The 16,478-nt window shown below is 41.5% G+C and overlaps 1 protein-coding gene across 4 annotated transcripts in view; it reads left to right on the top strand.

Moving 5' to 3' along the window:
- The window catches only part of LOC117916445 (vacuolar protein sorting-associated protein 26B-like), a 39,818-nt gene that overhangs the window by 15,621 nt on the left and 7,719 nt on the right, over positions 1–16,478 (top strand). For all 4 annotated transcript variants that reach the window (XM_034832486.1, XM_034832487.1, XM_034832485.1 and 1 more), the window contains 6 exons: positions 5,421–5,471; positions 5,592–5,666; positions 6,611–6,685; positions 6,910–6,982; positions 7,774–7,818; positions 8,052–8,163. In XM_034832486.1, coding sequence (XP_034688377.1) covers positions 5,469–5,471; positions 5,592–5,666; positions 6,611–6,685; positions 6,910–6,982; positions 7,774–7,818; positions 8,052–8,163 — 383 coding nt within the window. In that variant the 5' untranslated portion in view covers positions 5,421–5,468. The remainder of the gene's footprint in view (positions 1–5,420; positions 5,472–5,591; positions 5,667–6,610; positions 6,686–6,909; positions 6,983–7,773; positions 7,819–8,051; positions 8,164–16,478) is intronic.

The raw sequence follows: 16,478 nt of genomic DNA, 5'->3' as shown, positions 1-16,478 counted from the left end.
TCCGTCACTAAGGCTGGAAGAGGGAGGGAAGCGCGCTCTGCGGGATCGGTCCAGAGGAGAGGGTAGGGGTGATGAAGCCCCACGCGCCGGGCCGAGAGTGGAGGAGATGGCGCGCGCGGGGATCGAGACGCAGCATCAGTCAGTGGATGGGACGGGTGGTCTGATGCAGGATGTGGGCTCTGCAGCTTTGGGTTCACAGCTGCATGCGGGCTTGCGGGGATCCGGTTCGTATGCTGGGGCCATGGGCCCAAGCCGGGAGAAGGACTGGGCTTGTGGGCTCTCCTTAACAACAGGCCGTGAAGATCCAAAGGGGAATCAGAATGGGCCGCATACAATTAAAAGTTTGGGACGGGTTGCTGACGCTGGGTTGGGCCAACACCAAAAGGGGAAAAACTCCATATTCCAGTCTTCTTTAGTGGATGATGGGCCCCTTTTAAAAACCTTTTCTTCTGGGTCCAACGGTAATAATAAAGACGACAATATGGACTGCGAGTTCATTAGATGCAGAGATGAAGAAACGGAGAGAAAACAGCAGACGGACCTAATGTATCAGAGAGCAGAAAGGATGTTAGAGGAAGAAGCAGCGAGGTATGACTTAGATGTAAATATGGGAGGTCTCAGGCTCAAGGGTCTTCTTCCTCTAACTCTTTTTGTTTTGGTCGGTCTCCGGAAAGGGAGGGTTACGACCATTCTGGGGTTCGAAGGGAGGGGGTTTTGCTTGGAAGTGGGCCACAAAGACCAAATGAAGAAGAACTGTTAGGGAGAAGGGATGGCTGTTGGGATTTGGTTGAGGTCAACAGTGTTGACCCTCTGGAAAGAAGTTTGGGGTGGAACACAGATCAGACGGAGTCCCAAGAGGGTAGAAAGGAAGAACACCTGAACTGGGAGGAGAGCAGTCTGATTAAATTCAGTCAGTTCTTAGGTTTTTCTACGGAAGGCCTGGAGAAGGAAATTTTGAGTTTCCTGGGCAAAATCAGAAAAAGGAAGGAAAAGATTGTAGGTAAAGGCCTGTTGGAGTCTTCAAGGTTTGAAAGGGAGCTTAAGAGATTGGAGTGCTCTATTAACTATGAGGGGGATTCTGAAGAAAGGCCCTATTCAGGGTAGAGGGAACCAGAATGCAAGTATCCAATGACTTTAAAAATTCTGAGTTGGAATGTGAGGGGTGTGAATGATAGTTCCAAGAGGAGAATTATCAAATCAGTTATCAGAAAACAAAAGGTGGATTTATTTTGTATTCAAGAGACGAAGGTGCAAGTGATGTCTGAAATGGTGGTGAGGAGCTTAGGGCCGGGGAGACTTCTTGATTGGAAGGTTTTGAATGCTATGGGGACGGCAGGAGGTGTTTTGATTTGTTGGGACAAACGATCGTTGGAGATGGTGGGGGTGGAAGAGGGCCAATTTTCCATCTCCTGCAGATTCAGGAATGAGGGAGATGGCGCAATCTGGGTCTTCACGGGGGTTTATGGGCCTTTTTCCGGAGAAGATAGGGAATGTTTATGGGAGGAGCTTGGGGCAATCAGAGGGATATGGGGGGAGCCGTGGTGCTTAGGAGGAGATTTCAATACAACGCTGTACCAAGCTGAAAGAAGTAGAATTGGGAGGATTACTTCAACTATGAAGAGGTTTGCCCAGATTATTGATGACCTAGGGCTTGTTGATATCCCTTTGCAAGGGGGTTCTTTCACTTGGAGCGGGGGGCTTAATAATCAATCGCGGGCCAGGCTGGATAGATTCCTAGCGACTCCTAGTTGGTTAGACCAATTCAGTAGGGTTCAGCAAAGAAGACTACCTTGCCCAACATCGGATCGTTTCCCGATTCTGCTAGAGGGTGGAGGGATAAGGAGAGGCCCGTCCCCTTTCAAATTCGAAAATATGTGGCTCAAAGCCGAAGGGTTCATAGAGCTGATAGAGGGGTGGTGGCAAGGGATAGAGGTTAGAGGCAGGCCGAGCTACAAATTAGCGACTAAGATGAAGGGGTTGAAACATAGGTTAAAATTATGGAATAAGGAGGTTTTTGGAAGATTGGAGAAAAACAAAGTTGATGCTCTTCAACAAGTGGAGCGGTGGGATTCAGTGGAAGAAGAGAGACACCTAACAGAGGAGGAGCTGGGCCACAAAAAGGAAGCTAAAGAGAGTTATGCAAAGTGGGTGTCGATGGAAGAAGTGCATTGGAGACAGCTATCAAGGGAAATATGGCTAAGGGAAGGGGATAGGAACACGGGGTTCTTTCACCGCATGTCCAATGCCCGTAGAAGAGTCAATGCCATGGCTAAAATTAAGATAAATGGGGTGAGGTTCACAGAGGAACAAGATATGAGGGAAGGTATAGCAAATGCGTATCAGCAACTACTATCGGAAAATTCGGGGTGGAAAGCGGACATAGGAGGTCTCTTACTGAAACAGATCAGTCCCTCAGAAGCGATTGGCATTGAGAACCCATTTTCTGAGACTGAAATCCATGCAGCTTTAATGGGGATGAATGGGGACAAAGCCCCAGGCCCGGACGGATTCACAGTGGCTTTTTGGCAAAGCTGTTGGGAGGTTGTCAAGGAGGACATCTTGGGTTTCTTCAAGGAGTTCCATGAACAGAACTCTTTCATTAAGAGTCTGAATCATACTTTTCTGGTACTGCTGCCGAAGAAAGGGGGGGTGGAGGACTTAGGTGACTACAGGCCAATCAGTTTGATTGGGGGTTTATATAAATTATTGGCTAAGGTGCTGGCCAATAGGCTCAAAAAAGTCATAGGAAAGGTGATCTCTCCTGATCAGAATGCTTTCATCAAAGGGAGACAAATCCTTGACGGTTCCTTAATCGCAAATGAGGCAATAGATTCTTGGCAAAAAAGGGGAGAGAAAGGTATAATTTGTAAATTGGACATCGAGAAGGCGTATGATAGCATCAATTGGCATTTCTTACTAAAGGTCATGCAAAAGATGGGGTTTGGACCAAAATGGATAGGATGGATGTGGAGTTGTATTTCCATTGTCAAGTACTCAGTGCTGGTGAACGGGGTTCCAGCGGGGTTCTTTTCAAGTACAAAAGGATTAAGGCAAGGGGACCCTCTTTCCCCTACTTATTTCTCATGGAATGGAAGTTCTAAGTGTGCTCATCACAAGGGCTGCTGAAGGGGGCTTCATCCAAGGCTGCAGGATATGGAGAGGAAGAGAGCAGGCCGTCAATATTACTCATCTCCTGTTTGCGGATGATACAATTATTTTTTGCGAGGCAAAGAAAGAGGCGCTATTGCATTTGAGCTGGATCCTCTTTTGGTTTGAAGCAGCCTCGGGTTTGAAGATTAATTTGGACAAAAGTATGGTAATTCCGGTAGGGGAGGTGGAAGGGGTTCTTGAAATGGCGGCTGAAATTGGGTGTAGGGTGGGGCAGCTGCCTACTGTTTATTTGGGGCTGCCCCTTGGGGCGCCAAATAGGGCCTCTTACGTATGGGATGGGGTGGAGGAGAGAATGAGGCGAAAGCTTGCTCTTTGGAAACGTCAATATTTATCCAAAGGAGGGAGAATTACTCTTATAAAGAGTACGCTGTCCAGCATACCTTTGTATCAAATGTCGGTTTTCCGTATGCCTAAGACAGTGACAAGAAGGATTGAAAAGCTTCAAAGAGACTTTTTGTGGGGAGGAGCCAATGGAGGGAACAAGGTTCATTTAGTCCAATGGGAGATGGTGTGTGCGGATAAAGGAAAAGGTGGATTGGGTCTAAGGAAACTTGTTGTTTTGAACAAAGCTCTCCTTGGTAAATGGATTTGGAGATATGCGCGTGCTAAGGAGGAGCTTTGGAAAAAAGTGATTGAGGCCAAGTATGGGCAAGAAGAGTTCGGGTGGAGGACAAGGAAAGCAAACGGGGTGTATGGAGTTGGAGCTTGGAAGGAGATTTTGAAGGAGTCCACTTGGTGTTGGGAAAATATGGCTTTCAAGGTGGGAAAAGGCAACAGAATAAGGTTTTGGACTGACCGATGGTGCGGTAACATTGTGCTGTCCCAAGGCTTTCCAAATCTCTTCTCCATGGCTGCCCATAGAAATGTCACAGTGGAGGAATGCTGGGACCAGAATGTGGGTCAAGGAGGGTGGAATTTAAGGCTGTTAAGGGACTTTAATGACTGGGAATTGGGCTTGGTGGACAATCTCTTAATTGTGTATCTCTTAATTGTGTTGAGGGATTATAGAGTAAACTCGGAAGATGATTCAGTTTATTGGAAGAAAGGCGAGGGCGGACTGTTTAAAGTTAAGAAAGCTTATAACGTGTTGACAAATACCCAAGGAGTGGATTTTCCTCATAGCAATGTTTGGGTGGACAAGGTTCCAACCAAAATTGCTTTCTTTGCTTGGGAAGCTACTTGGGGGAAGGTCCTCACTCTGGATAGGCTCCAGAGAAGAGGGTGGCATTTACCTAATCGGTGTTTTTTGTGTGGGTGCGAAGAGGAAACAATCAATCATATACTAATACATTGTATAGTGGCAAAAGGGTTGTGGAACATCATTCTTGCGTTGTATGGTGTACAGTGGGTCTTTCCAAATTCTGTAAAGGAGGTCCTTAGTAGTTGGAAAGGTTCTTTTGTGGGGAGAAAAAGGAAAAAAGTGTGGAAATCAATCCCGTTATTCATTTTCTGGTCTATATGGAAGGAAAGGAATAGGTTAGCCTTTAAGGGGGGAGTATTGGATTATCAGAAATTAAAAACTTCGTTTGTATACAATGTATGGGGGTGGGCTAAAGTGTACATGGTTATGGAGTCGAATTCCCTATTAGGTTTCTTGGAGTGGTTAGCCTCCAAATAGGGTTTGGGTCGTGTTGTTTTTTTTTGTTAAGGGGTTGGTAGTCTCGTATACTTCCTGTATGCCTTGAGGCTTCTTTGCCTTTCTTATATATATTCTGCTTGCTTATCAAAAAAAAAAAAATAGTATGTTGTCTCAAAAAAGGGAAAACCATGCCTAGCTAAGTCAAAACCTTTGTTGCTACCACTTGTCTATGGAATGAGTAAAAACAATGGATTCACAGACATGTTTTATGTTGGGCTATTAATTTAATCTGAAAGCTTAAGCTGTTAGCTAGTGGTGTGAACATTGTATATCATGTAGCCTCATACCCACATGTAGATAGGCAAATCACAAACTATGAGTTATAGATAAACAAATGGGAATAAAAAAACAGAGAGACTTGAAATCAAGACCTCAAATAAGCGCTCGTACCATGTGAGGCTACTAATTTAAGCCAAAAGCTTAAGTTATTAAGTAGTGGGCCAACAATATTTATAGTAGACAAACAGTATAATCCTGAATTCCTTATAACAATCCATCCGTATGTATTAATAGATTTTTCTGTTAAAGAACTTTTATCTGTGCTTATTATTTTGTTCTTGGACGCTAATTTGAACCTAGAGGTGAAATCCAAATTTGTTTCTCTTTTCAGGTGCTTCATGCTTGATAAAGCTTTTATACAGAATTTGACAGGAGAATCATGGTAAAGTTTCTCAAGAATTAGCATATCATATTAATATATTTTAGTTCTTTTTACGTCAAGCATCTTTTTGAGACTTTCAGATTAAAGACAAAAGCTAATGCTGATGCATTATTGTTTTAGAATTACCTAGTTGGAGCTTTCAAGCCACCATGTAACATTTCAATTTCATTTGCTGATGGAAGGACTCGCAAACAGGTATCTTTCTAACTGATAATCATTTTGCCAATCTCTACTTTTGCCATAGTCTTTTAGGTGTCAACTTCCCATACAGAAAAAAGGTGGTTGCTCAGTCCACAAATCACCATGGAATATAGGGTTGGCAAAGGATGTGGATAAGTTTTCACCATTGAAGGAAGAACCTAAGTGTTTTCATAAGCAAACATAAATGTCAACTTTCTCTTTGCAAAGTTTTTATTGATATGTTCAGTCCCCAACTTGGTTTGTGGGCATCCATGGAAAGAACCTACATTTTAAGGTCTAACAATTGGGAACTTTTAGGTTAATTCCCCTATGCTTATTGACCAGTTCAGAAGAAATTTACTTTTCATTGTTTGGCCTTGTAGGAGCAGAATTTAATCTTTGTTATGATGCCTTTTTTTTTTTCGAATTTTTATTTCAAATGTTTTCTTTTCTTATTTTATTTTGATTCAGGGAAACCTTTTGTTCTTTCAGCATATCTAGAAAGCCATTGAACCTTCTTCTGAATTCTGAATTCTTTTAAATTTCCTTTCATTTGCTTATCAACCTTTCAACATTAGAACAACTCCATAAAGTTTTTATGTACCATTGCATGAAAGTATGTGTTTGACTAATTAGGTGGGTTGGGTCCAAACTTCCCCTTGTAAAACCAGACCTGTTTCTAGTTGGGTTGAGGTTGAGGTTGAGGATTGCTTTATTTTATTGTTTGTTTGTTCCTTTTCTGTTTCATTTTTTGCAATGTATTTTTAGTGCTCCTTATATATTTCCTGGTCTGCTGAGTTGCACCCTCTTCAATAAGCATCTGTTTTTATGACATAATTGTTTATACTTACCTATTAAATACATAATATATATGGCCACTTTGTAAGGTTTAATCCGTCAGCCCATAGACAAAGCCAATTATTTTCTTCCGACTCCTATTTCTGTTTGTATTCTGATAGGTTCCATTGAAGAAGGAAAATGGTCAAACAGTAAAGGTTCCTCTCTTCCAAAGTCAAGAGAATATTGTGGGCGAGGTACTTTGCGGTGCTATTGATATTTATCCTTTTCAAGCTTATGAACCATTGTCAAAGTGTCTTCCAAAGTCATGAACTGTGAAAAGGGGGTACTTCTTGTGTACATATTATTTTAGGAACTGTAGAAGCGAAGAAGGATGACCCTTATTGTTGTTAAATACAGGTTATAAAAAACCAACACAAGGGAAGAAGGTTGAATACTTACTTTCTGTTGTTATGTACAGGTTGTCATAGAACCAACACAAGGAAAGAAGGTTGAACATACTGGTGTGAAAATTGAGCTCCTTGGTCAGATAGGTGTGCTCCATTTTGCTTTCTAGTTTTTCATGGTACTTGACTGTTAGAACAAAATTTTTATAATGACTACAATTATCTGTGAGGTTTCTGTGTTTAATAAATAGAAAAATCCTAACATGAATACAAGTAAAACTAAGTTGTGAAAAGACAGCTGCAATTATTTTTGTTGGTGCACAGGCCAAAAATGCATTTTGAAGCTATGCTAGTAACTTAAGAGCAAACAATTCAACTGCCTTACACATCTCAAGGGGATAAAGCCCCCAACAAAGGATACAAAATGTTTAGTCCTTCACTTGGCAAAATGATTGACTTCATGATTAGCAACACCAGCAAAAGAATATATCAAGTCAATCATAAACTCATCTGAATTGGGTGAAACAAATCAACCAGAAAATTGATAAAAACCTGTTTTTTTCTCTCTTCTTAGTCTCAAATAGCTATGCAAAAGGCAAACAAAAAAAAAAATCAACAAATTTATCTCTTTCAATGTGGCAGTATCTACTAAAGATGATTGAAGAAGGAAAACAAGAAATCAATTAAAGATCTATATCGGTTGTGTCTAAAGCAAAATAAACATGTCTAACAAGAATCTCACATGCACGCCATTGTTAGGCCTCATCAATACAGGTAGATTGGGTGAAGTTGAAGTGTCCGGGTGCCACAGTTCCCTTGTTGTATAGTTCTTTTATTAAGTTAGTTGATCATCTGTTCAACTTGGACATAAGAGTTGCATGCATCTCTCATATTGTATAGAATTGTTTTGGCTATAATGTCTCAATTCCTCTTTGCAGAAATGTACTTTGACAGGGGCAACTTTTATGATTTCAGCTCTCTGGGTAAGTATATCTAAGCACATAATTTCTTGAAACAGATGACTAATAAATTTCTATATATGCTGTCAAGTCATTTGGTGAAGCAACAAATTTAATTTATTTATCTTTTCTTGTCTATCCAGATTCCTTTTAGATGTTATTTGTTTAGCTCCACTGGTGGCCATTTCTTCATTGATTAATGATAGCGAGCTGATTGTTTCAAATAATCCCTAATGCTATTGATATGTTTTGTGTAGTGCGTGAGCTTGACGTTCCCGGTGAATTATATGAAACAAAGACATATCCTTTTGAATTTTCGACTGTTGAGATGCCATATGAGTCATACAATGGAATCAACGTAAGGCTTAGGTAGGTGATCCCTCTTAAGCTGTTTAGTGATTTTTTATTAAATAGGACATGGTAAAATATTCTTGAGAATGAGATGTCTAACTCCAATTTTTTTCTGAACAAGTTTTTATGACATCCTTCAGGCTGATTATTTGTCTTAGGTGGTTGCCTTAATTCTGTTTATTATCTTCATTTGATTGGATTGTGAATTTAAAATCAAAAGTAATTTGTGTCTTAATTTTGTCATTTCTTATTGGCAATCTTCATGGTTTTCTTACACCTTATTGGATGGCCATGGCAATGGAAATCCCAATTCTTTCAAAGGTCCTTTCTAGTGTTATATGCTATACTTGTTGATAAAGATGCTTGGATATGAGAGATGTGGGAGCAAGTTGGGCAAGGGAGTCGTTGAAATCCTCACTTTCACAGACAATGTCATAATTGCGAATTGTAAGGAGTGAAGGCCTTTTTCAAGAACCACAATTGCTTTCAATTAGAAGGGATGAAGAGGATGGACTAGCTTGGAAGGAATCCATGTGTAGCACATTCTGTGTTAAATCTTTCTACAACTCATTAACCTGGGGAAGAAGTGAGCCTTTCCCTGCATACATGGTGTGGACCCCTTGAATTTCTACAAAGGCAAGTTTCTTTGCTTGGGAAGCTGTATGGGAAAGGATTTTAATGCTTGGTCAACTCAAAAGAAGGGGATGGACTCTACTGAACAGCTGCTACATGTACAAAAGGGAAAGAGGAGTTAGTTGATCATCTGCTCCTTCACTATCCCAAAACCAGAATTCTATGGCAGCAGGTTTTTTCTCTTTTTGGAGTGGCCTGCGTAATGCATTCTTTAGTAAGGGGAAACCTACTTAGTTCACACCACTATTTTGTGGGAAGAAGCAGAAGAAATCTTAGAAGGCCGCTCGTTTGAGTCTTTTTTGGACATTATGGATGAAAAGAAATAGGATGTTATATGAAGATACTGAATAGTGGGTTCAAGCAATCAAATCTTCCTTTGTATGTACTTCTTTGGATTGGGTTACAGTGTACATAGAGGACAATTCCTTAACCATAATAAGCTTTGTAGATTGGTTGAGCTCAAAGTAGTTGGAGAGAGTTTTCTTTTTTGTTTTTTTTCTCTTCCTTTCTACTTGTTAGTTTGTGTGTACTCTGGTGCCTCCTTTTTCGGGTGCTTTTAATGCATATTATTCTTTAATTTATCAGAAAAAAAAAACAAAAAAACAAAAAAGAAAACAAAAGGAAATCCTAATTTTATCTGAATGCCACATTTGATGAGAACAGAATCTTATTCCTTGTGCAATAGGGTTTCCAAATGCATCGTAGTGCTTTTAGGAGTGATGTCAATATCTGGTATCTGTTATGTCTTGAAGAGATGGAATTCCTTCAAATGTTATCCCTTTTAGGAAAGATGGTATTCTCATTTCCATGTTGATAAGGGAAAAAAAGATGTAGGTGGAGTGGTTTGATGGTCATGTGCTCGAGTTGATGATCACCTCTAAAAAAATATTTTGATCTTTTTGGCGATGGTTCTAGTCCTGATTCTTAGTCAATTCCATGCCTATCTAAATGGAATGGAAATCTTTATATCACATTCTTTTGATCCCAATTTTCATTCCAGATTCCATTCCTAGAACCTGTTTTTGGCTCAAGTCATTTGTCTCAAACCACCTATGATCTACAGCCATCCTTGAGAAATCATTCTCTCAACAAAGCACTGGATCTTCTTTCATCCAAACATATTCATTTGATTTCTTCATAGGTTTAATACCAAATTGGTGTTAAATTTGTGGGGATTTGTTGTCCAAGTGGGGGGAACATTAAAAAAAAATAAAAAATCATCTAATTAGATGGGATATGGTATGTTGATCGAGGGCTCAAGGCAAATTCAGCTTTGAGGGATTCTATGTGATAGAGTCTTTGTTAGCGAGTGTTTGTGGAGATTCCTAGGGAGCAATACCTCTCTTGGGCTTTCTGTAATCAAGGTAAAATACAGGCTACAAAATAACAGATGAATGCAAATTCTGGTTTGAAATTTGTTGGAGTGTATGATATACATGGTAGATCCAAATCCTATGAGCTTAAGCTTTTAGAAAAATTGGTAATTCAACATGGTATCAAAGCCTTACTAGAGTATATTTATATCTCCAATTTATCAAGTAAGCCTAAAAGAGGCTGATTGTGGTTATTTGCCAATGGGCCTGTGTGTCTCTCTCCATGTATGGGAATGGAACTACATATGAGGGATTGTGTTAGAGTGCATGATATATATAGTGAGCCCAAATCCTACAAGCTTAAGTTTTTAGGAAAATTGGTAGTTCCACAAAATTCATGCTATTATCTATGGAAATCCATTTTTTCAAGGTTATTACAACTCTATTCATCATGTTAGATTCTTTCGAGAAGCTTATCTTTGTTGGAGAGATCAAACATTTCACTTTTCTTAGCTCATGTTTCCTATCTATATTCCTCCTCTAAACTGCCCCTGTGGAACTTTGACTTTCAAAGTAACATCAACAACCATGAGAACGATCTTACTTCGCCCCTGTTACCCTTGGAAGACATCTTATCTAGATCTTATTTGGATGAGGCCTTGGTCCCTTGAAATGATGGGTTTACATTCCTCATAATCCATCTTTCTCTTCTGATCCTGGAAGGCAATCTTGATAGCTTTTTAATAGATTTGAAATTCCTTGAAAGTCCAAGCTTTTGTTGGGTTAGTAGCACATGAGATCTGGAGAGCTTGCATTGCCATTTATCCTGATAAATGTCTTCACTGTTGAGAGAAGGAGAAGATGTCTGGCTGCCTCTTTTCTCACTGATGTATTGCTTGTGAGCTTCAGTAGTAATTTTTCTGTCTGGGATTGATTGGGTGGTCTCAAAAGACTTTCCAGCTTGTAGTTATTTTCTTTTAATGCTTTTTTCTGGAGATGCAGAATTGGTGGAATTGTAATATGCACTCTTTAGTGATTTGGGTCAATGGAAGGCAAAAAATGGTCAATGAGATGTGGAACAAAATCAGAATCAGATTTTGTGGTCTCTTTTTTCTCTCTGTTCTTGTTGAATATAATGTATTTATAGTGTATAACCTTTCCTTGTTAATATAGGATACATGTATGGTAGTTAGGACTCCTAGCCTTGTATATATATATATTTCTCAATTGTAAGTAGATCATTACATTAATGAGAATTAAGGTCTTTCTTCTTTCTCTCTCTCAACATGGTATCAGAGCCAAGGAAGAAAACCTAATTCTTTCCTGTTTCCCGTGTCATCAACTCCGGGAAACCTTCCGGTGACCGTGTTTCATTCCGGTCACCTTCCCTATCTCCCAATACTTTCCGGTCATTCGGATCGTCGACAGAAACAACTCACCGCCGGCGAACTTTTCCGGCGAACTTTCCGGCGACGTATTTTTCCGACACCGACCATACCAGAAGGAGCGCCTGGAGGAGATCTACAACTTTTGTGAAGGCACCGGCACCAACAAAGCATCCACGCGCCGCCCACGCGCACGTTTCCGTCCGGCGGCTGCATCTCACGCGCCGGCGCGTGAGGGCGCGTGAGGGATTTTCCGGCGACGCGCCTCCTCCAGCAGCCTCGTCTGACGCCGACCAGCCTCCCTACCTCCCTGGTTCTCCCATTCGAGCCCTGCACGTACCTCTTTTGGGGATTTTTGTCTCCGTCGGCCCTCCAAACAGTCTTTCCGGCGAATCTCCAACTACTTTTTCTCCACTCCAATCCCTGCACGTGCCTTGGAAAGTGTTCTTCTACCTTTCTGGTGGTACCACGCCGCGATCTGAGGCCGTCTCCCTTTTTCGGTGGTGCCACGCCGCAATCTGAAGCCGTATTAGGGCTCCCTTCGATCCAAACATACTTCATCTCCAGATAAGTAGATATGACTACTAAAAATTCCATTTTTTCCGCTGTTATATCTGGATCTCCTATGATTACTTCGGAGAAATTGGTTGGCAGTGACAATTATCTTTCCTGGTCTGCCTCTGTTGAACTTTGGTTTATGGGTCAAGGATATGAGGATCACTTGATTACACAGGAGGCAGATATCCCTGAGGTTGACCGCGTACAGTGGAGGAAGATAGATGCACAGTTATGTAGTGTGTTATGGCAATCGGTTGATCCCAAGATTCTTCTTCATCTTCGGGCCTACAAAACTTGTTTTAAATTTTGGACTCAGGCCAAAGGATTATATACGAATGATATCCAGCGTCTTTATAAGGTGGCTTCTGCTATTGTCCATCTCAGTCAACAGGACTTAGATCTATCTACTTATATTGGCCAGATTGCCTCTCTTAAGGAGGAGTTCTTGACTGTGATGCCTCTTACTCCTGATGTTGGGGCTCAACAAACACAGCTTGACAAGTTTTTCATGGTTCTTACTCTTATTGGCCTCCGTCCGGATCTTGAGCCTGTCCGCGATCAGATTCTTGGTAGTTCATCAGTTCCGTCCTTGGATGATGTGTTTGCTCGCCTCCTCCGTATCTCCTCCACTCAGACTTTGCCATTTGATAGCACTTCAGATTCTTCTGTGTTAGTTTCTCAAACTAACTCTCGAGGAGGCCGTAGTGGTACCCGAGGTAGAGGTCAACGTCCTCATTGCACCTATTGCAATAAACTTGGCCACACTCGCGATCGTTGCTATCAGTTACATGGACGACCTCCTCGCACTGCCCATGTGGCCCAGTCCTCTGATTCTCCGCTGCCTCAAGCTCCGAGCTCTTCCGCATCTCAGGCTTCTGTTGCCTCTGTTGCCCAGCCTGGTAATGCCTCTGCCTGCCTTACCCACACATCTTCTCTTGGACCCTGGATTCTAGATTCTGGAGCTTCTGATCACTTATCTGGTAATAAGGATCTTTTCTCCTCTATTACTACTACCTCTACTTTACCTAATGTTACCTTAGCTAATGGTTCTCAAACTGTGGCTAAAGGTATTGGTTTGGCCCTTCCTCTGCCTTCTCTACCTCTCACTTCTGTCCTTTATACTCCTGAATGTCCTTTTAATCTTATTTCCATCAGCAAAATCACTCGTACTCTTAATTGCTCTATTACCTTTTCTGATAAATTTGTGACCTTGCAGGACCGGAGTACGGGGAAGACGATTGGCATAGGACGTGAGTCTCAAGGCCTCTATCACCTCACCTCGGATTCATCTCCTGCAGTTTGCATTTCCACTAATGCTCCTCTCCTCATTCACAATCGTCTGGGCCACCCTAGTCTCTCCAAGTTCCAGAAGATGGTCCCTCGTTTTTCCACTTTATCGTCGCTTCCGTGTGAGTCATGTCAGCTTGGGAAACATACTCGTGTCTCGTTCCCAAAGCGTTTGAATAATCGGGCAAAGTCTCCTTTTGAGCTTGTCCACACTGATGTTTGGGGTCCTTGTCGGACTGCGTCTACTTTAGGATTTCAGTATTTTGTCACTTTCATTGATGATTATTCTCGATGTACTTGGTTATTTTTAATGAAAAATCGAGCTGAGTTATTCTCTATTTTCCAGAAATTTTATGCTGAAATCCAAACCCAGTTCAATGTTTCTATTCGTGTGTTACGCAGTGACAATGCCAGGGAATATTTTTCAGCCCCATTTACTTCGTTTATGTCTCATCATGGGATTCTTCATCAGTCTTCTTGTGCTCATACTCCTCAACAAAATGGGGTAGCTGAACGCAAGAATCGACATCTTGTTGAGACAGCTCGTACTCTCCTCCTCCATAGCAATGTTCCTTTTCGTTTTTGGGGGGACGCTGTTCTTACCACTTGTTATTTGATTAATCGTATGCCCTCCTCTGTCTTACATGATCAGATTCCTCACTCCCTTCTCTTCCCTGACCAACCACTTTATTTCCTTCCTCCTCGTGTCTTTGGTTGTACTTGCTTTGTTCATATTCTCACTCCTGGACAGGACAAGCTTTCCGCCAAAGCCATGAAGTGTCTCTTCTTGGGATACTCCAGACTTCAGAAGGGTTATCGTTGTTATTCCCTTGAGACTCATCGATACTTTATCTCCGCTGATGTCACCTTCTTTGAGGACTCACCATTCTTTTCCACCACTTCTGAGTCTCTTCCTGTTTCTGAAGTCTTGCCTATTCCCATTGTCTCCCCACCTGATGCTATGCCTCCTCGACCACTTCAGGTTTATCATCGTCGCCCTCGTGTCGTTGCTCCTCTCCCTTTTGCTGAGGCACCTGCTGACTCACTTCCTATCCCTTCGGCTTCACCTACCCCGGCTCTGCCATTTCCTAATGACTTACCCATTGCTGTTCGGAAAGGTACTCGCTCTACTCGTAATCCTCATCCTATTTACAATTTTTTGAGTTATCATCGATTATCTTCACCCTATTCTGCTTTTGTTTCTGCTATATCCTCTGTTTCTCTTCCAAAGAGCACCCATGAAGCTCTTTCCCATCCAGGCTGGCGACAGGGAATGGTGGATGAAATGGCTGCTCTGCACTCTAATGGCACTTGGGATCTTGTTGTTTTACCCTCGGGTAAATCTACCGTTGGCTGTCGTTGGGTTTACGCAGTTAAGGTTGGTCCTGATGGTCAGGTTGATCGCCTTAAGGCCCGCTTAGTTGCTAAAGGCTATACTCAGGTTTATGGTTCTGATTATGGTGACACATTCTCTCCGGTTGCCAAGATTGCTTCTGTCCGTCTGCTTCTCTCCATGGCTGCCATGTGTTCTTGGCCTCTTTATCAATTGGATATTAAAAATGCCTTCCTTCATGGTGATCTTGCCGAGGAAGTTTATATGGAGCAACCTCCTGGTTTTGTTGCTCAGGGGGAGTCTGGTTTAGTATGCAGGTTACGCCGTTCTCTATATGGCTTGAAACAATCTCCTCGAGCATGGTTTAGCCGTTTTAGTTCTGTTGTTCAAGAGTTTGGCATGCTTCGCAGTACAGCAGACCATTCAGTTTTCTATCATCATAACTCTTTGGGGCAGTGTATTTATCTGGTTGTTTATGTGGACGACATCGTCATTACAGGCAGTGATCAGGATGGTATTCAGAAACTAAAGCAACACCTTTTTACCCACTTTCAGACCAAAGACTTGGGGAAACTCAAGTATTTCTTGGGAATTGAGATAGCTCAATCCAGTTCTGCTGTGGTCCTTTCCCAAAGGAAGTATGCTTTAGACATCCTGGAAGAAACTGGTATGTTAGACTGTAAACCGGTAGACACACCTATGGATCCGAATGTCAAACTTGTACCAGGACAGGGGGAGCCTTTAGGAGACCCCGGGAGATATCGACGGCTCGTAGGTAAATTGAACTATCTCACCATTACTCGTCCAGACATTTCTTTTCCTGTGAGTGTTGTTAGTCAATTCCTACAGTCACCATGTGATAGCCATTGGGATGCTGTAATCCGCATTCTTCGATATATCAAAAGTACACCAGGCCAAGGTGTGTTGTACGAGAACAGAGGTCATACTCAGGTTGTTGGTTACACAGATGCAGATTGGGCTGGCTCACCCACAGATAGACGTTCCACTTCAGGGTACTGTGTTTTTATTGGAGGTAATCTAATATCTTGGAAGAGTAAGAAACAAGATGTAGTGGCCAGATCTAGCGCTGAAGCCGAGTATCGAGCTATGGCTTTGGCAACATGTGAACTCATATGGTTGAGACATCTTCTTCTAGAGTTGAGATTTGGAAAGGATGAACAGATGAAACTCATATGTGATAACCAGGCCGCATTACATATTGCATCCAATCCAGTCTTTCATGAAAGGACCAAACATATTGAAGTTGACTGTCATTTCATTAGAGAGAAGATCGCATCAGGATGTGTTGCTACAAGTTTTGTAAATTCAAATGATCAACTAGCTGACATCTTCACTAAATCTCTCAGAGGTCCTAGGATTAAATATATTTGTAACAAGCTTGGTGCATATGACGTATATGCTCCAGCTTGAGGGGGAGTGTTGAATATAATGTATTTATAGTGTATAACCTTTCCTTGTTAATATAGGATACATGTATGGTAGTTAGGACTCCTAGCCTTGTATATATATATATTTCTCAATTGTAAGTAGATCATTACATTAATGAGAATTAAGGTCTTTCTTCTTTCTCTCTCTCAACAGTTCTTATTTCTTCTTTTTCTCTATTTCCTTTTCCTATCTAGCAAACAAGTTGGTGACACTGGATTCAAACCAAAAGAGATTGCAAAACAGAGGAAGTAACAAATCTTTTCACCTGTTGACATCAGATTTGCTAATGCTAGTGTTAATGATCACAAACCCATGCTTTGGCCTGTTGCACTGTTCATTGGTAGATCTGAATTTTGTAGAATATTTTTAATGCTT

Source organism: Vitis riparia, chromosome 6 (assembly GCF_004353265.1).
Source record: "Vitis riparia cultivar Riparia Gloire de Montpellier isolate 1030 chromosome 6, EGFV_Vit.rip_1.0, whole genome shotgun sequence".
NCBI lineage: Eukaryota > Viridiplantae > Streptophyta > Magnoliopsida > Vitales > Vitaceae > Vitis > Vitis riparia.
This window is presented reverse-complemented; position numbering and strand designations above follow the sequence as displayed.